The sequence below is a fragment of the Bidens hawaiensis genome, unplaced genomic scaffold (assembly GCF_021521415.1).
Source record: "Bidens hawaiensis isolate Kalapana, Puna unplaced genomic scaffold, B.hawaiensis_p1.1 tig00047485_1, whole genome shotgun sequence".
NCBI classification, from domain to species: domain Eukaryota; kingdom Viridiplantae; phylum Streptophyta; class Magnoliopsida; order Asterales; family Asteraceae; genus Bidens; species Bidens hawaiensis.
In genome coordinates this window covers 3650-25430 of record NW_027506037.1, presented here as the reverse complement: position 1 = coordinate 25430, position 21781 = coordinate 3650, and the positions used below count along the sequence as shown (strand labels likewise).

General features: G+C 37.2%; 1 protein-coding gene and 1 long non-coding RNA gene across 3 annotated transcripts; both read left to right on the top strand.

Moving 5' to 3' along the window:
* Positions 1-5: 5 nt before the first annotated feature.
* Positions 6-19038, top strand: LOC143616461 (proteasome activator subunit 4-like). The gene is made up of 6 exons (XM_077089281.1): positions 6-223; positions 18212-18293; positions 18379-18503; positions 18589-18681; positions 18769-18922; positions 18997-19038. The coding sequence occupies exons 1-6, from the start codon at positions 6-8 to the stop codon at positions 19036-19038; spliced, it is 714 nt and encodes a 237-aa protein (XP_076945396.1).
* A 96-nt stretch (positions 19039-19134) lies between these two features.
* On the top strand, positions 19135-20402 carry LOC143616460 (uncharacterized). 2 transcript variants are annotated; one of them, XR_013150666.1, is made up of 4 exons: positions 19135-19336; positions 19666-19738; positions 20155-20233; positions 20331-20402. It is a non-coding gene; the product is annotated as an uncharacterized LOC143616460 (long non-coding RNA). The 2 variants fall into 2 exon arrangements; XR_013150665.1 differs by having other exon boundaries at positions 19135-19738.
* Positions 20403-21781: the final 1379 nt, after the last annotated feature.

Below are 21781 nucleotides of genomic sequence, written 5' to 3'. Positions count from 1 at the left end.
TTGACATGAGGCTGAAGGCGTCACAAGTTCATGAATTCGGGTGGAATCAAGAAAGCAGCACGTCACAGTCGGCTTTGATAAATCAAGCTTGGTCCCCTGATGGTTTGTACCTGACATCGGGTTCTGCAGACCCGATGATCCACATCTTTGACATCAGATACAATGGTAGTCAACCCTCGCAGTTCATTAAAGCTCACAAAAAACGTGTTTTCAAAGCTGCCTGGCACCAATCTCTACCTCTCCTCATTTCCATATCCTCGGATCTCAATATCGGGCTTCATAATATATAGTGCTAACCAAAACATTGTTCATCTGTTTTTGATTGGGAGTTTTGGATGCTAAGCATGCCTTGTTTTGTGTACATTTTAAGTAAACACGGTAGCATCCTTTTTTTGAAGTTGATGTGTGGTTGGTGATTGTAGATGCATAAATCTACTTTTTGTGACTATCATCAAGGCTTTTTATAGGCCCAAAGTCAGATGAATATATTTGTTGAACATTATTTCAGGAGTTTTTTTATATTTACCGACCACAAATATAAAACATTTTTCAAAATATTAAAACTTCATAGGTGGTTGTTAATGATAGTGTGTATTTTTTTTTTATTATGCTTTATTTTATTGATATAGGTTAACCAATTAAATTAGGAGTGGGAAATATACCTTTTTTTTCAGTAACACTTTCTGGGTAAATAGTTTTAAAGGAACACTATATTGGTAAGTATTTTTTCTCTCAACATTCTTTTGGGAAAAAACTCATTATTTCAGTATGTTTGTATTCTAAAATTTATTATGATTTAATTACCCATGATAAATATTTTATTTTTAACTTCAGTCTTCTTTGTTTAGTGGTTATTACACCAATTATTAGGCATGTGAACGAGCCAAGTTGTTTGTGAGCTATTTGAGGTCGGTCGGTTAAAAGCTTGAATCGAGTTGAGTCAAGATTCACTTGTCAAGCTTGAACTGGTTAACAAGCCTATTATTTAAATAAATTTTCTAATATATTAATTCGAGCCGGGGATCTCACCGGAAGCAGCCTCTCTATTCCTATGGGTTAGAGGTAAGACTGTTTACATCTTACTCTTTTCAGACCCTACCATAGCTAGTCTATTTGTGAGATTTACTGTGTGACATTCGTCAAATTCAGATCTCGAGTTGTATTCGTTTTGTAACATTTTATTTTGTAAAACCGACTCAACATTTTTAGAACTTTATTTAATTATTATATAATATTATTATAGATCTCGATCATCAATAAATTGATGTTTGCCATATTATAGCGTCGTTAAGAAAAACATAAATGGTTCAAAACGATTTTTTCGTAAAGTTGTTATAAGTTTTTACGAACCTTTAAACTCGTTTTAAGCTTTGATGAAACTTGAGGGGGGTATTTTGAAAATATATATTATATATATAAACACAAACATAAAACCCTAAACCTAATAAACATCATCACCACATCCCACCCCCATCTTCTCCTTCCTCTTTCCGGCCGCCGCCACTCTGCCGGCCACCACCTCCCACTGTACCACCACCATCTCAGCCGCCCCTAACATCACTGGAACCCGCAGCTACCCCTTTCTTTCCCTTCCTCTTTTTTCCGGCGACCCTAACCTAGCCGCTCTCTCTCTTTCCCTCTCCGGTCGCTTTTCCGGTGTAACACCCCGTAACCGCAGCGGAAACGTACACGGGATGCAACAGACACATCTGATATCAACAGCATTGCTTATAAAAAAAATACCACTACATTAATTTATAACATATTACATTGTTGCGAGTTGCGTTACTGTCTAGGTGTTACACACATATATTACCAATAAGACATTAATATATATTCATTACAAAATACAGAGCAGCAAGCTTCCAACAGGTAGCACAGATAGTTAAGCACATATCAATCATTCCAACCTGGGCATACCTAGAAAGCATGTAAAGAAAAACGGGTCAACTACGAATAGTTGGTGAGTTTCACTAATTTAAATAAACCATAGATCAGTATAAAAATCATATGTTAATGATGAAATTATGCTAAGCCCGTTAATGAAAACTCTATTAACCCAAAAACACATTAAATGACCCCTGGGGACACTGTTAACCCAGAACATATCCAATAACCCCTGGGGACACTGTTAACCCAGTACATATCAAATAACCCCTGGGGACACTGTTAACCCAGCGCATATCAAATACCCTCTGGGGACACTGTTAACCCAGAACCATATCCAATAACCTCTGGGGACACTGTTAACCCAGAACCATATCCAGTAACCTCTGGGGACACTGTTAACCCAGAAACATATCCAATACCCTCTGGGAACACTGTTAACCCAGAAATATATCCAATAACCCTCTGGGAACTAAGTTACCCCAGAACAATTCCACCCGATAAACAAATTATCTATTCTATGCATCATACCATATATATATATAAAAATATACAAGTGTTTCCATACGATCGGTATGTACTTAGATAATTTAACACAATCATGCTTTCCGCCCCGGGAAAATATTTAAAACAGTTCATTAAAAGGGGCTCGTGAAAACTCACCTTTTTGTGAGTCTGTGGGTAATACAATGAACAGCTACGTGCCTGGATCTGTAATATAATATCTAGTCGTTACTATATAATTCCCATAAACTAAATCCGTATTAATCGGTACATCTGGGGACATTGTTAACCCAGTACTGTACTCGATCCGGGGACAACGTTAACCCCGCGACACTTCTAAGGACTCAGATGGTAACATTGCTTAGAGTTTGACAGTCAATTTAGTTAAAGTGATGAAATTATAGCTCGGTTTGACACCCCGTTTGGCCGCGGGGCCCGTTTCCGGTATTTCGGTGCCGGAAACGGTAAAATCGGGTAAAATTACCCAAATCATCCGAATTATTTTCGGATGATTTATTTTTACTTAATTTACTTAGATTTATGAAAATAGTCCATTTTTAAAGTTTTCGTGTACCAGTCAGCTCGCTTATGCGAACTTTGCCGGTTTACACGTTTTAAGCTTTAAATATTTGTTTTTACGTTCTTTTTAGCACAAATAATTACACGTTTAGTCTCGGGTCTTGAAATTTTGCACAAAACTTATTTTGACAGAAAGAAAATTTTACAAAATTTTTCCAGATTTATTTTCTTAAATTTACATTTATTTATCTATTTTTAAATCTTATTAAAACACTAAATATGTCAAAAATACCAAAACACTTTAGGAAAATCCCAAATTTTTCTGGGATGATCTCTGTCATCCTCATAACTTCCTGGAATTTTTCCAGATTTATTTTCCTATATTTACATTTATTTATCTATTTTTAAATCTTATTAAAACACTAAATATGTCAAAAATACCAAAACACTTTAGAAAAATCCCAAATTTTTCTGGGATGATCTATATCATCCTCATAACTTCCTGGAATTTTTCCAGATTTATTTTCCTATATTTACATTTATTTATCTATTTTTAAATCTTATTAAAACACTAAATATGTCAAAAATACCAAAACACTTTAGAAAAATCCCAAATTTTTCTGGGATGATCTCTGTCATCCTCATAACTTCCTGGAATTTTTCCAGATTTTAAAACTCATTTTTCAAGCCATTTTCACCCAAAACCGAGCTAGGAAGCCCTAGAACGCGTTTCACCGAAAAGCCTACTTAGACTTTTCCAACTGATCTCAAATTTTGTGGGTGACTTTTATATGTTATAAAAAGCTTATCTTAAATTTTCCAGAATTTTTCATCATGTTTAGCTATTTTTCACTATTTTTGGCCAAAACCGAGCATTAAATTCACCAAATATTCATCTTTTATCCAAAAATTACCAGAAATTCACAGATCTCATATTTTTATGTGTAGATCATCTCCGTGAAATTTCGTGACCCGACTCTAAGCACACGAAAATCTGTCCAAATTTCATATACACACGAAAACCGAACTATCTTGTGTTTTCTAGCTTTAGATCGCAAGGATCTCGGTTTCTAGCCTTTGCTAGCCGCTAGATACAACACTTACAAGCACAATAGCACTATACCAAGCAAACTATACCAACAATCAAACCATTTCTTTCAAAGTGTCGGTTTTTAAGTAAAAACAAAGGTTTTAACCGTAAAAATCCGTTCTCGACTCTTTTTACTCATTTCTTGGACCAAGATCCCTTGTATAACATGTATACATCTCTTGATTATGCAAGAGTCGGTTTCATCTCGGACTTTTACCCGTCTTTCACATGGAAAACTCATTTTACACGATTTCAACCGTAAAACTTCGTTCTAAACACTTTTAACTCAACACTTGGATCAAGATCCTTTGTATAACTTGTATACATCCCTTGATCACACGAGAACCGGTTCCATCTCGGGTTTTCACCCATATTTCACTTGGAACCTCTTGTTCTTGCAAAACAACTCAAAATAAAGAAATCAATACTATGATTTAACCAACTAAACCATGTTTTTACCTTCAAAATCTTGTTAGAAATCAAGGAATTGGATGGATGTTTGAAGATTTGAAAGAGTTTGAGAGAGTTTTGGGAGAGAATTGATGTTAAAAAAAAATGAAATGTATAATGTGTGTGAAAGGGGGTGGCCGGCCTAAGTGGTGGTGTGGGGGGCCCACATCTCAAACCATGGCCACATATTTGGATTACACAATCCGGTTAATGTTGTGGATAGTCTGGTTCAGTTCGTTTCTCGTTTAAACTCGTAATTCGGCTTAAAACGAGCATAAAATGGTCGTTTTCCGGGTTAAAATAAAATTTACATAAAACTGATTTAAAAACTTTAAAAACTTAACCCATGACATTAAAACATCATATTATTAATAATTACGCATCTTTTTCGGCTTGATTGATCGTCTCTTGCTTGGTTTGGTGTTAAAGGTTTCGTTTAGCGTACCGACGTACCATTAAATCGAGATCCTTTTTCTGTGCTATAATTCACTTATCCCGAAGCATTAATACTTCGTAAACATCACTAAACATTATATACTTCGTCTATAATGTAGTTCCCGATCCGTTCGGGTTTCAATAACCGATCATTGATTAATTGTAATTCCAATACGATTCACTATATAATTGAGTATGATTCATACTGTGAACCATATATACTCGTATCAATGTGCTATAACTCATATAATCAATATTAAATAACACGTAAATAGTATATACCGGCTATGGTATACCTGGATTTGCCGGAATCGTTACATTCTCCCCCCGTTATAAAAATTTCGTCCTCGAAATTTTACGCGTCAACTACTTCCTTTTGAGGAAATAGGTGGGGGTATTTCTTCCGAAATTCATCCTTTCGTTCCCAAGTAAATTCTGGGCCTCGTTGTGAATTCCATCTAACTTTGACCAACGAGATCTTATTGTGTCTAAGTTGCTTGATCTTACCGTCCACTATTTCAATGGGCTCCTCTACGAAGTTGAGCTTATCATTTATTTGAACACCCTCTAAGGGTAACACCGATGTCTCATCCGCCAGACATCTTTTCAAATTTGACACATGAAACACATTATGAACTGCACTTAGTTCATCAGGCAGTTCTAATCGGTAAGCTACAGGACCGATTTTTGCAATAATATCAAATGGTCCAATATATCTCGGGGCTAACATCCCCGCCTTGCCAAATCTAACCACACCCTTCCACGGTGATACTTTCAAAAACACTTTATCACCTTTCTCGAATGATAACGGTTTTCTACGGGTATCGGCATAACTCTTCTGTCGATCCCGCGCGACTTTCAAGTTGTTCTTAATTTCAAGAATCTTGCTGGTCGTCTCCTGGACCAGATCCGATCTAATGACCTGCGAGTCACCCACTTCAGACCAGCAAAGTGGTGATCGGCACTTCCGCCCATACAATGCTTCATAAGGTGCTGCCTTTATACTGCTATGGTAACTGTTATTATAGGAAAATTCAACGAGTGGGAGATGTTGATCCCAATTTCCCTTAAAGTCCAGTACGCAGGCACGAAGCAAATCCTCCAAAGTTTGAATGGTCCTCTCAGACTGACCATCGGTCTGAGGGTGGTAAGCCGTGCTTAGGTCAATACGTGTTCCCAATGCTTCTTGAACAGCTTGCCAAAGTTTGGAGGTGAAATGGCTATCCCTATCGGAGATGATCGAGATGGGGATGCCATGACGAGACACTATTTCATTTATATAAATTTGCGCAAGTCTCTCGGTGTTATAATTGTTTCTAATCGGAATAAAATGTGCCGATTTGGTTAATCTATCCACGATTACCCAAATTGCATCATTTCCCCGGGATGTCTTAGGGAGGTGTGTCACGAAATCCATTGTGATTTGCTCCCATTTCCATTCGGGAATCTCCGGTTGTTGTAACATCCCCGAGGGTTTCTGGTGTTCCGCCTTAACCCTCGCACACGTCGTACACTTGCCGACGTAGGTGGCTATATCCTTTTTCATACCCGGCCACCAGTAAAATTCTTTCACATCCTTGTACATTTTATCTGATCCCGGATGTATGGAATATTTCGATTTATGCGCTTCATCCATGATCAAATCACGAAGGTCATGGAGGGTCGGAATCCAAATCCGACTTTTGAAATAGAGAATTTCGTCCACACGCTGTTCGAAATTCTTCTCATTCCCGTAAAGTCCTTCTTTATCCAATTGGTCCTCTTTCAACGCCTCGCGTTGAGCGACTCGAATCAAATCCGAAAGGTTTGACTGGACTATCATCCCCAACGCCCGCACTCGCAATGGTTTAACCCGATCCTTCCTACTCAAGGCATCGGCTACGACGTTAGCCTTGCCGGGGTGATATCGAATGTCACAGTCATAGTCACTCAGCAACTCGACCCATCTTCGTTGCCTCATATTCAGTTCCTTCTGATCGAATATGTGTTGCAAACTTTTATGATCAGTGAATATGGTGCACTTTGTACCGTAGAGATAGTGTCTCCAGATTTTAAGTGCAAAGATGACTGCTCCCAGTTCCAAGTCATGAGTAGTGTAGTTTTTCTCATGAACTTTTAACTGTCGAGACGCATAGGCTATGACCTTTTTATTTTGCATTAACACGCATCCTAACCCTTTACGGGATGCGTCACAATATACAACAAATCCATCGTCTCCGTCGAGGAGACTTAAGATTGGTGCTTGACACAACCTTTGCTTTAGCGTTTGAAACGCCGTTTCCTGCTCTTCACCCCATTCATATTTCCGATCCTTTTAAGTCAGGAGGGTTAAAGGTTGGGCGATGCTGGAAAAGTTCTCTATAAATCGACGATAGTATCCAGCTAAGCCTAAGAATTGGCGGATTTCCTTCGGAGATTTAGGCACTTGCCAATCCTTAATTGCTTCAACTTTACTCGAATTAACGTGTATTCCTTGGTGGTTTATAACGTGACCGAGGAATTGCACCTCTTGTAACCAGAAGTTACACTTGGAGAATTTTGCATATAACTTCTCCTGATCCAAAAGTTCCAAAATTAACCTCAAATGTCGCTCATGTTCTTCTTTACTTTTTGAATATATCAAAATATCGTCAATAAATACAATGACGAATTTGTCGAGGTAGGGTTTACAGACTCGGTTCATGAGATCCATGAACACCGCTGGCGCATTTGTTAGCCCAAAAGGCATAACTAGAAATTCGTAGTGGCCGTAGCGAGTCCGAAACGCGGTTTTCGGGACATCCTCCTCTTGAATTCTAACTTGGTGGTATCCCGATCTAAGATCAATTTTTGAGAAATAGCTCGCACCTTGTAGTTGGTCGAACAAATCATCGATTCGGGGAAGAGGATACCTATTTTTGATGGTTAATTTGTTCAATTCCCTGTAGTCAATGCACATTCGAAGGCTTCCGTCCTTCTTTTTCACAAATAGTACAGGTGCACCCCACGGGGAATAACTGGGACGTATAAATCCCTTATCCAACAATTCCTGCAACTGGTTGGATAATTCTTGCATCTCGGACGGTGCAAGTCTGTAAGGGGCCTTAGCAACAGGGCCGGCTTGAGGTAATAAGTCGATTCTGAATTCGACTTGTCGGGTTGGCGGTAATCCAGGAAGTTCTTCTGGGAAAACTTGTGGAAATTCGCGTACCACGGGAATATCGTCCACTCGTTTTTCCTCAGAATCAGTGGCCGTCAGGCTCGCTAGATACGCCACACATCCCTGACGCATATATTTTAGCGCCTTGAGGTGAGATATAAATGGCATCATATTGCCCGACTTATCACCCTGCACTAATACTTCTTCGTCATCCGACACCCGGATTTTGACGAGTTTCTTTTCACAATATATTTCTACCTTGTTGCGTGCTAACCAATCCATTCCCACTATCACATCAAAACTACCCAGTTCTACTGGTAACAAGTCAATCAGGAAGGATTGTTCGTTTAGAATGAAAGGACAATTCCGAACAATTTGATTGACTATCATGGTCTTACCGTTAGCAACTTCTACGGTATAGGGTTCTATGGATTCACTAACCGGCATGTTTGCTAATGACAGGAATTTAACGGAGACGAAACTTCTATCAGCACCCGTATCAAATAATACAGAAGCGTAATGGTCAGAAACAAGGAATGTACCTGTCACTACGCTGGGGTCCTGACGTGCTTCGCTCGTCCCTATCACAAAAGCTCGGCTTCTCGCCGGGTTGGACGACGATGCCTGACCCGCGGGTTGCCGCCCATTTCTTCCTTGATTCAGCTTCGGACAGTTTTTCTTGAAGTGATCTGTGCTACCGCATTCGTAGCAAGCACGGCTGGTGGTCACCAATTGGTTTCCTTGGGGGTTTTGCTGTTGGGTTGGTTGGTTCCTAAATGATTGCGCACGGATAGGTTGCGGTTGACGGTTCAGGTTGTTCAAGTTTGTCCTACAACTGGGTGCGTAGTGCCCAATCCTGCCACACCGGTGGCACACCACCTCTTTGCACACGCCACCATGGTGGTAACCACATTTCCCACATTTAGGAAACGTTCCCCTCTGCGGTTCTTGCCTTCCGCCCGAACTAGTCATGGCGTAGTTCTGGGCAGTGGGTCTAGCACGTTTACCTTGCTGCTTCTCCCGGATCCTATTGTCATACGTACCTCGCTTTCCTCCAGCCGACTCTCCTGTCGCCTTTAGCGATCCACTCCTTAAGAAATCATACGTGACAATACCAGCCTGTGTCACTGCACCCTCATACATCTGGTGTCCTCCCGCGTTAACTATACTCCTCACTACTGGAGTAAGTCCCCAAATATAACGTTCCACCCTCTTTGACTCTGGGGTGACCAACCACGGCACTAATCGTGACAGTTCATTAAACCGGTTGGTATATCCCAAGTGGTCCGCCCCATGCATCTCTAGGTTCCACAACTCATGTTCCAGTTTCTGCAATTCATTCTTTGGGCAGAAATGTTTCAAAACAAGATCCTTAAGCTCTGTCCAGGTCATGCGGTTTGTCGCCGCCTGACCTCGAGTCTGTACTATGGTGTTCCACCATGTCAAGGCATGGTCTGTGAACGTACAGGTGGCGTACTTAACGACACAATCCTCGGAACAGTTGCTGATATTCACCACTGACTCTATTTTCTCTAACCATTTCACTAACCCATTCGGTCCTTCCGACCCGTTAAACTCTAAAGGCTTGCATAACATAAAGTCCTTGATTGAACAACCCCTGGATGGTCCAGTGCGGTTGGTCTCTACAGTAGGTATAGGGCCATTACTGTCGGTAGCGACCACCGTAGGCGGTGCGTCATTACTCGGAATCGTGTTATCGGTAGGTGGAGGATTAGCATTATGTTCCCCGCCATTATTTATGGGCGTTTGATTGCTCGGAGGGGTTGGATTAGATGAATTATTAATACTGGCGGCGATGCGCGATACTATATCCGGTATCGCCGCCTCCAACTGTTGAGCAATCAAACGGCTCACATCTACTTCCGATATTTTCGTTGATCGTTTCGGTGCCATTCTACACAATCATCAAAGAAATACATATAATCAATACCATCTCAAATCATAAAACACAATACATATTTCATTCATTAGTAAACATGGATACATATTACACAAACATCAGTTTACATACTTTCCAGTCAACATTACATAACTAAGTTTTATTACAAGGGCCCTATGTCGGTATCATCTCGACATAACCCGCAATGGGTCAGTGCTTGAATGATACCCAAAAGTATCGATAATGATATGCCCTAAAAGAGACCCCCTATGGGCCAGTGGTTGTATCATAACTAAACAAGATTCACTCCATGTTAGCATCACCACTAACTGCTCACATGGAGTATCAAAAAGCGGTTCAAGATTCTACCATCTAACACATCTACACATGGTGGTAAACCAACCCCACCAACACCGCCACCAGCACCACCAACACCGCCACCATAACCCGGATTCGGGTTTCCATCTGGCCGATCAACCAGTGGGAGTATGAGCACTCCCTCTTTAACTGGTTAATAGCATACTGGTGGTCCAGTATGCTGTCCCCGAGGTACGCCCGCCTCTGTACCCCCACGACCAGGGCGGCAGAGTGCTCGTTCACCTGTTCGGTGAGAACACGTAGCCAAGCCGCCAAGTCCCGTTCCTGCCTCGGAAGACCCCACACAGGTAGGGTCGCAGGCTCGGGCTGGGGGCGGGAGGACTCGCCCCTATGGTAAGTGGATCTGGGTGGGGTAACAGTGGGCGGAACATACGGGACACTGATCCGCGCCGTGAGGCGGGGACCGTGTCTGGGGGGAATCGGGGCGGTCTGTGGTGCGGGTGGTGTAGGAGATCTGGTAACCCTAGCAGGGGAGGGTAAACTAGCACTCCTAGCTGGGGTGGTCTGTCTAGAGGCACTATGACTAGCCTCTGAAGGCTCGGAGCTGGGTGCTAAACTTGGGCTTCCAGAGGCCCCGGAACTGACCTCTTCCGGGTCCTCTTCCGTCGACACACTAGGTGTTCTTGCCATTTTTACCTGCACACAAGTTAACAAACATATAGTCCCTTTTCATAGTGTAATTCATAATCAAATTAACATGCACTTACTTATACAATTTTGCCACATAATAATATTATTATACATTTACACATATGTTGCCAATTTTACCTATTTAAGTCCCCCGTGACTTCCCTTGAATTCCCTCGTGCAGACAAGTCTGTCATTATGTTCCGGACCATAATAACCCACTTGTCCATCCAAGTTCATCCCGATCTCGTCACAATATATTATTAGTTGATATTCAGATCCTATAATACTTGAGCTACTGGTTATATTTTAGGTATCTTTTAAAGACATCCTAAATCTTTATAACCAATGGCTCTGATACCAAGTTCTGTAACACCCCGTAACCGCAGCGGAAACGTACACGGGATGCAACAGACACATCTGATATCAACAGCATTGCTTATAAAAAAAATACCACTACATTAATTTATAACATATTACATTGTTGCGAGTTGCGTTACTGTCTAGGTGTTACACACATATATTACCAATAAGACATTAATATATATTCATTACAAAATACAGAGCAGCAAGCTTCCAACAGGTAGCACAGATAGTTAAGCACATATCAATCATTCCAACCTGGGCATACCTAGAAAGCATGTAAAGAAAAACGGGTCAACTACGAATAGTTGGTGAGTTTCACTAATTTAAATAAACCATAGATCAGTATAAAAATCATATGTTAATGATGAAATTATGCTAAGCCCGTTAATGAAAACTCTATTAACCCAAAAACACATTAAATGACCCCTGGGGACACTGTTAACCCAGAACATATCCAATAACCCCTGGGGACACTGTTAACCCAGTACATATCAAATAACCCCTGGGGACACTGTTAACCCAGCGCATATCAAATACCCTCTGGGGACACTGTTAACCCAGAACCATATCCAATAACCTCTGGGGACACTGTTAACCCAGAACCATATCCAGTAACCTCTGGGGACACTGTTAACCCAGAAACATATCCAATACCCTCTGGGAACACTGTTAACCCAGAAATATATCCAATAACCCTCTGGGAACTAAGTTACCCCAGAACAATTCCACCCGATAAACAAATTATCTATTCTATGCATCATACCATATATATATATATATATAAATATACAAGTGTTTCCATACGATCGGTATGTACTTAGATAATTTAACACAATCATGCTTTCCGCCCCGGGAAAATATTTAAAACAGTTCATTAAAAGGGGCTCGTGAAAACTCACCTTTTTGTGAGTCTGTGGGTAATACAATGAACAGCTACGTGCCTGGATCTGTAATATAATATCTAGTCGTTACTATATAATTCCCATAAACTAAATCCGTATTAATCGGTACATCTGGGGACATTGTTAACCCAGTACTGTACTCGATCCGGGGACAACGTTAACCCCGCGACACTTCTAAGGACTCAGATGGTAACATTGCTTAGAGTTTGACAGTCAATTTAGTTAAAGTGATGAAATTATAGCTCGGTTTGACACCCCGTTTGCCGCGGGGCCCGTTTCCGGTATTTCGGTGCCGGAAACGGTAAAATCGGGTAAAATTACCCAAATCATCCGAATTATTTTCGGATGATTTATTTTTACTTAATTTACTTAGATTTATGAAAATAGTCCATTTTTAAAGTTTTCGTGTACCAGTCAGCTCGCTTATGCGAACTTTGCCGGTTTACCACGTTTTAAGCTTTAAATATTTGTTTTTACGTTCTTTTTAGCACAAATAATTACCCGTTTAGTCTCGGGTCTTGAAATTTTGCACAAAACTTATTTTGACAGAAAGAAAATTTTACAAAATTTTTCCAGATTTATTTTCTTATATTTACATTTATTTATCTATTTTTAAATCTTATTAAAACACTAAATATGTCAAAAATACCAAAACACTTTAGGAAAATCCCAAATTTTTCTGGGATGATCTCTGTCATCCTCATAACTTCCTGGAATTTTTCCAGATTTATTTTCCTATATTTACATTTATTTATCTATTTTTAAATCTTATTAAAACACTAAATATGTCAAAAATACCAAAACACTTTAGAAAAATCCCAAATTTTTCTGGGATGATCTCTGTCATCCTCATAACTTCCTGGAATTTTTCCAGATTTATTTTCCTATATTTACATTTATTTATCTATTTTTAAATCTTATTAAAACACTAAATATGTCAAAAATACCAAAACACTTTAGAAAAATCCCAAATTTTTCTGGGATGATCTCTGTCATCCTCATAACTTCCTGGAATTTTTCCAGATTTTAAAACTCATTTTTCAAGCCATTTTCACCCAAAACCGAGCTAGGAAGCCCTAGAACGCGTTTCACCGAAAAGCCTATTTAGACTTTTCCAACTGAGCTAAAATTTTGTGGGTGACTTTTATATGTTATTAAAAGCTTATCTTAAATTTTCCAGAATTTTTCATCATGTTTAGCTATTTTTCACTATTTTTGGCCAAAACCGAGCATTAAATTCACCAAATATTCATCTTTTATCCAAAAATTACCCAAAATTCACAGATCTCATATTTTTATGTGTAGATCATCTCCGTGAAATTTCGTGACCCGACTCTAAGAACACGAAAATCTGTCCAAATTTCATATACACACGAAAACCGAACTATCTTGTGTTTTCTAGCTTTAGATCGCAAGGATCTCGGTTTCTAGCCTTTGCTAGCCGCTAGATACAACACTTACAAGCACAATAGCACTATACCAAGCAAACTATACCAACAATCAAACCATTTCTTTCAAAGTGTCGGTTTTTTAGTAAAAACAAAGGTTTTAACCGTAAAAATCCGTTCTCGACTCTTTTTACTCATTTCTTGGACCAAGATCCCTTGTATAACATGTATACATCTCTTGATTATGCAAGAGTCGGTTTCATCTCGGACTTTTACCCGTCTTTCACATGGAAAACTCATTTTACACGATTTCAACCGTAAAACTTCGTTCTAAACACTTTTAACTCAACACTTGGATCAAGATCCTTTGTATAACTTGTATACATCCCTTGATCACACGAGAACCGGTTCCATCTCGGGTTTTCACCCATATTTCACTTGGAACCTCTTGTTCTTGCAAAACAACTCAAAATAAAGAAATCAATACTATGATTTAACCAACTAAACCATGTTTTTACCTTCAAAATCTTGTTAGAAATCAAGGAATTGGATGGATGTTTGAAGATTTGAAAGAGTTTGAGAGAGTTTTGGGAGAGAATTGATGTTAAAAAAAAATGAAATGTATAATGTGTGTGAAAGGGGGTGGCCGGCCTAAGTGGTGGTGTGGGGGGCCCACATCTCAAACCATGGCCACATATTTGGATTACACAATCCAGATAATGTTGTGGATAGTCTGGTTCAGTTCGTTTCTCGTTTAAACTCGTAATTCGGCTTAAAACGAGCATAAAATGGTCGTTTTCCCGGGTTAAAATAAAATTTACATAAAACTGATTTAAAAACTTTAAAAACTTAACCCATGACATTAAAACATCATATTATTAATAATTACGCATCTTTTTCGGCTTGATTGATCGTCTCTTGCTTGGTTTGGTGTTAAAGGTTTCGTTTAGCGTACCGACGTACCATTAAATCGAGATCCTTTTTCTGTGCTATAATTCACTTATCCCGAAGCATTAATACTTCGTAAACATCACTAAACATTATATACTTCGTCTATAATGTAGTTCCCGATCCGTTCGGGTTTCAATAACCGATCATTGATTAATTGTAATTCCAATACGATTCACTATATAATTGAGTATGATTCATACTGTGAACCATATATACTCGTATCAATGTGCTATAACTCATATAATCAATATTAAATAACACGTAAATAGTATATACCGGCTAGGGTATACCTGGATTTGCCGGAATCGTTACATCCGGCGACCGGAAAACCGTGCCTCTAACTCTCTATCTCCCTCGGCTCTCTCTCTCTCTCACCGTCTCTCTCACTCTCTCTGCTCTCTCTCTCTCCCTCTCACTCTGGTTGCGGTTTCCGTCTCCGGCAGGTGCGACTCGTTTCATTCCTCGGTATAGAGCCACGACTCGTGTACGACTAATAGGTAAATTAATTTTGGGCGTTTGTGCTATCGGTTTTCGCTTATAAATTGTTCAGAATCTAAATTGTTAATAATGGTTTTTGTTATTGGTTATATTTTTGAAGCGGGTTGGATGAGTATGGAGTGGTTTGTTTTGGGTAAAAGATAAACGATCGGGTAATTGACATATTAAGTTCTTATGAGTTTAATTACCTTGGTTCGTTTGGTTTGTACGTTAGTTATTAAACTAGAGGTCTCGGGTTCGAGTCTCATCCTAGACCGGTTTTGATATTATTTTTATATACTTAACAAATTTATTGTTACTACTAATATTAATACCACTACATAAAGATTATTATTAGTATTATTATGTTTTAATATACTATTATATGTATTCATTTCTAATATGATTATTATTATCATTTCCTTATAATTATTAAAGTTGTTAATATTATTATTAAAGATCATATTATTATTATTTATTAAAATTATATTTCTTATCATTTATTATTAGCAATAATATTATTATATTTATTTTGTGAACTCGTTTACAAAAAAATTTATTGTAATCTTTTTAAAAAATATTATTTTGTGTGGTTCACACGCTCGGATCTCAGAAAAAAAAATTCTATTTATATAATATTTACATATATATTCATATATATATATATATATATATATATATATATTAACTTGTAATTTTAATTATCAAAATTTTCATGGACATTTCAGACATTATTTATAAATTATGATATTTTCAATTTAATACATACTATTAGTCAAAATTTCCCTAAACACAACCACAAGTTCCCAAACACCCGTATCACATCTCAAACTACCTCCTCAAATCAAACCATCCTTACACTTCAAAAGTTTTTCTGCGCACTCAAATATTTCCTCAATATGAACGAAATCTAGACATCCAAAAGTATACCCTCACCTACCCAAACCACATGCAAGTCCAAGATATACAAAAATCAACCCAACAAAAGACCCTAACTACCGACACTTCTACGCCAAAAAAACTATCAAACTCACCATCCTAATGCTTCAAAGACACCGACAAACACACTTACGAATGCTTGAAACATATACAAACCAAAGTTGACCCAACTATGACTCAAAACCCTTCCACCCATGCTACGTCGAGTCACAAACCATATCGCCACAATATTTCCCATCCAACCATAGAGTTTGATATCAAAATAGCAACCCAAACACTCCTTATAAAATACATGTATAAACCAAATCTCAACCCAAACTAGCCAAGATCAAAATTATCCAACCTATAAACTTAACCCGAGCTCAAATAAGCAAAACCTCACCTATTAGCCCAACCACTACTCACACAAGCATCCAAGCCTAAACCACTCAAACGACCTAAACTCAACAAACCTCATAAATCAAACTCAAGAAAACCCAACTACACAAGCCAACCGAAACATACTCACCCTTCACCAAATTTCCAAATCATTCACCATTCGAAGCATAAAACCTCTCCATACACACGCAAGTTTCACTTTACCCTTAAATTCTTTTATTTTATATATATGTATACCTACATACAACTAGTGTATTTATAACAATCGCATGTGTTCAAATATTTACTTTTAGATTATAAACTCTAGATAAAGGATCGAATACAATAATCCCTTATCATACAATAGATACGCGAGTTTCTTCACCATCGATTTTCAAAAAACACGTGACCGTTTCTGATCCTCTGCTCCACTGCTCCATCGATTCCGTACGCCTTCACCGTCACCGTCCAATGATTGCATCTACCGTCGCGACCGTCGACGGTACTGTCGTGAACACCATCTTCCTCGTCACGCCATTTTCACAGGTCAGTTGATAAAATTGACCAATTAAAATTGAAATTGTTGAACTAATTGATCAATTAAACTTTGAAATTGGTCCAATTAATCATCAATTTGAAGTTTCAATTAATCAATTTTGAGTTTTGAGTAAACCCAGTTGCAGACGTTCCATTTTTGTTCATATGATCGAATCAATGATCAAATTAACGGTCGATTGGCGATTGTTTGATGATTATGAGATTATATGAAGTGATTTCAATGTTCAATTTCATGTTTACAGGTGTTTATTTTTTTTTTGTTAGTTTTAGAAGTTCTGAACACCCAGAACTTCTTAGAACTTCTAAACTTTATCAGTTTTGAACACACAGAACGTCTTAGAACTTCTAAACTTTACCAGTTTGAACACACAGAACTTCTAAACTTTATCAGAACTTCAATACTTTTTTGAACACCCAAATCTTCTTTGAATGTATTAGAACGTTTAAAGATGTTCTTTTTTGGTCAGAACGTTTAAAGGTATTCCGTTTTGTTTCAGAACGTTTAAACACAATATTTGTACTGAACTTATAAACAACATTATTTAAAAACGTATAAACAGAACGTATAAACTTTTTGTACTGAACTTTTAAAGTTTAATTGATTATGTTCTGAACGTTTAAACAGAACGTATAATATGTTTAAACAGAACGTATAAGCAGATCGTATAAACTTAATGTTAATACGTTCAATGTCAAAACCCAGAACTCAAAACTCAAAATTGATCGACGAAAACTTCAAATTAATGATTAATTAAGCTCATCAACAATTTCAATTAGAAATTGCTTAACCGACAACGATCGATGGTGGTAACCTTTCATCCCACCGGCCATCCTTCCGAACAATACCTTTCGTGCGTTCAATAATCATATGTGCAATCAATTATCAGCTTCCTCAACTGAAGTCCAGCGAGGTTGCAAGTGATGTTTGCCTACCTTCAATTGCAGTAAATTATCATCAGTTTTCTCTTAATCATCTACGGCCTTCAATTTCTTTTTATCTATATTACATTATTCAATTAAACTTCAATTCAATTCCTATGAAGAACATAATCATCGCAAACCAAAATCACTTAATTCCTTTTCTGTTTAAATTGGAATTGATTTGATTTCAATTAGGGTTTCGATCATTCTATTTGAATTATGTATTTTGAAATTGTTGCTGGCTTAGGTTATGTTTTTGCTACGTATGTGTTTGAGTTTACTTTATTATATGGTTCAAGTCAAGGTGAGAACATATTAACCGGTAACAGTTATGGTATGATACCAGAATCTGAATGTAACTTTAACTTTCATCATCTAATATTTGTATTAATAGTAAAAATGTTCTACTATTAATTTTCACAGGCATACATTCATACTTTCGAATGATGAGAAACAAAAAATATGGAAAACAGTTGAGAAGCTACTTACAGATAACCAAGTGGAGGTACTGTTAACATGTGATGATCTAATTCATGCAGCAGCGGTTTTAGCATGTGATTTATGTTATTAAATAATTTGTTTTGTTACAGGTGAGGGAGCATGCAGTAGCGGTTTTAGCAGGCCTAATGAAAGGTGAGGATGGAGAATTATCAAAGGACTTCCGTGAACGAGCTTACACCGAGGCTATGAAGCTTCAAAAAAGACGAAGACATAGGTTTTTCTGCTTTTTTAAAATCATTTTTATTACTTCTTTTTGTTTCAAAATGTATTTATGTTTTAATTGTTATTGTAAATTGCAGAAGCTCGAGTGGTGGTTCTTCTGTAGCTTCCATACATGGTCGTGTTCTTGCTCTTGCTGCTTGTGTGTTATCGGTTCCTTATGATATGCCCAGGTACCCTCTTCAACATACTTTTTTATGGTATTTTTATAATATATAAATAAATGTTTTCTTAAAGATTATTTTATTTTTTTGTTTTAGTTGGTTGCCTGAGCATGCCACCTTACTGGCGCGTTTTGTTGGCGAACCATCACCTGTTAAATCAACCGTTACAAAAGCAGTTGCAGAGTTTCGCCGGACCCACGCAGACACGTGGAGTGTCCAGAAAGATTCATTCTCTGATGAACAGCTTGAGGTAACATTTTAAACATTCTTCTTAAAAAGAAAATCCAATAAAATATTTTCTAAAATTATGGTTTATGCTTGCAGGTGTTGGTGGATACATCATCTTCTTCATCTTATTTTGCTTGAATTTGAGTTTTAGATTTTGATCTAAAGTTTAGTTTTAAGAATGTTAGGCTTAAGATGGTGGCAATGGCAATGCTTGATCTTGTTTAATAACTGTTTGGACCTGATTTATGTTAATTTTTTTTTCACTTAATTTAAGCCAATAATTGTTTACTTTAAAACTGTATACCTTTTTTTTAAACAATTTACAGGTTCAGCAGCTAATGTCTGAATTTAATGAAATTGTGGCTCATGAAACCGTTGATGTGAGTGGCGTTTCTAAACAACAATGTTTTTGGGTATGTCGTTGATTGCATTTATGGTAAGCACATCAAAATTTAAAATCTTATAATGTTTATATATGATTGTTGCAACTACTATGTTAAATTGTTAGCATGTAAAATAGTCTTACAAATTTATGTTAATTTTTATAATGTTTATCGGTCATGTAAGAATACTACTAAATGAACGTTAAAATTTTCCAGGTATATGGTTCGAGTAATCAGGTCGGCTATTAGTTAATATATTAAATATAACTACAAACCTATTATTAATAAACCGATGCAAGTTTTCTTATTAAAACACCTTGGAAGGATGAGTTTTGATAATTGCAACGGTGCATTGGTTATGGTTGTTTCCTTTGATTTTCAGTTGCGTGCTCGGGTGTTGAAGCAGTATGGGCAAGCTCTAAGAGTTGCTAAAAGTGCACCTGCACACAGTAAAGGTGAACCTTTTTTATGCCACAAAATTATAATTATTTGTATTTTAATTTTTTAACATTAATATGTGATAACCCTGTAAAAGACTGAAAAATGAAAGCTAACCGGCCACCACTTAATAGAAAAAGATGACGATGTCATGTTTGATTTTTGAGAGTCAACCAAGTTCTTTAGAAACGACTTATTTTGGGAGCTGTTTTTCAGAGCTCAGACACTAGGTCGTTCTTTATAAAGAGTTATTTTTTGTTCTTCAATTCTTGAATGTACCAAAAAAATATTTAAAGATCTTATGAAGTAGTTATTATATTGTTTGTTTTTTGAGTGTGTTAGTGGCTTGATGCTTAAGTAATTAAGCACATGAGATCTTTTCAGCATCTGGTTCGTACGTATAGCATCTAAAGAAATAAATTTCTTTGTTTAGCATTTCATAAAGGAATAATGGTGTTTCTCAAGATATTCCAGCAAAGTTCAAGTATTTGCGGTTCATTCATCACGAGGTAGTTATTTTACATATAAAAAAAATCTTAGGAGTTTGTATTTTTACCTTGTACTTTTGATTTTATTGGTACCAAAACATGAGAATACATATGATTGCAGGCTATTTATACTTCATTACTTAGAACTTCTTGTCAAGTAGACTTCCAGATCCAATAACTTCAACCACTAAACAACTTTGTAAGTGAATATTATGATTTATTTTGTTTTGGGGTCACTAAATCAGCTGACTTAACAAGAGATATCTCTAGCCATGTACACTAACCAAATGGACACGAACAAGGCATTTTCGTGTTCGTTTATTTGACTTTAATTGTACACAAATTAAACGAATAGAGTCACTTGTCTATGCCCACTTGTTTAAAAAATGGTGTTTGTGTTCGTTCATTTAACTTTAATTTAACAGAACAAACTATCGAAAGCGAACAAATAAACGAATGGATTTTCTTGTATGTGGTGTTCGTTCGTTTATTAAATGAGTATACTCATGTTTGTTTGTAAGTAGTATAAGCAAACGTTACACAAACGTAAACGAACAGTTTATGCACGTAACCGAACATAGATGACCATAATTGAGCAAACACTAACTAAAAATAAACATGAACATTAATATGTTCGGACTAATAACTAAATAAAACTAGAAAAAAAATATAATTGATGATACTTTATTTTCATAAAGCTAGACTAAATTATAACGGGTCTAACAAACATAAACAAACGTAAGAGAACGGTTTAACGTTTGCTTCGTTAATATGCCTAGATATCTCTACGTCGTCTTTATTATATATTTGTGTGATTTGTGCTCATTTTTATGCAATGACTGCAATTAAAAATAATGTCTCTTCATTTCAGTACATATTGGTTTTATCTTATGAAAGCTTCTTTTAAATGGGCCCATATCAAAAAGATTAACATTTCAACTTTACCAAAAGCAATGGTCAGCAAGGTTCGCCACCTAAACCGTCTTACGGGCTCAAGGATGAAGATGATGGTGAAGAAGATGATGCGCTGATTATCGATGTGTAACGATTCCGACGAAACCAAGTATACCCTAACCGGTAGACAATAGTTACGTTTTATTTAATGTCGGGTACATGAATTACCATAGTAATTATACGAGGATACATGGTTCATTGTATTGATTGTACGTGAATATATAATTCACCGTATTGAATATGCGATCAATCGATCGATAGTTATTGAAACCCGAACGAATCGAGGGTTCAATTATAGACGAGATATTGATATTTAGTGATGTTACGAAGTATTAAAGCTTCGGGATAAGTGGATTAAAGCACAGAAAAAGAATTTCGATTTAATAGTACGTCGGTGCGTTAAACGAAACCTTTAATACCAAACCAAGCAAGAGACGATCGATCAAGCCGAAAAAGATGAGCAATTATTAATAATATGACGTTTTAAGTTATTAAATGTCATGGTTTAAGTTTTTAAAGTTTTTAAATCGGTTTTATATAAATTTCATTTTGAAGCCGAAAAACGACCGTTTTAACCTCGTTTTAAGCCGAATCAGACATTTAACCGAAAAACGAACT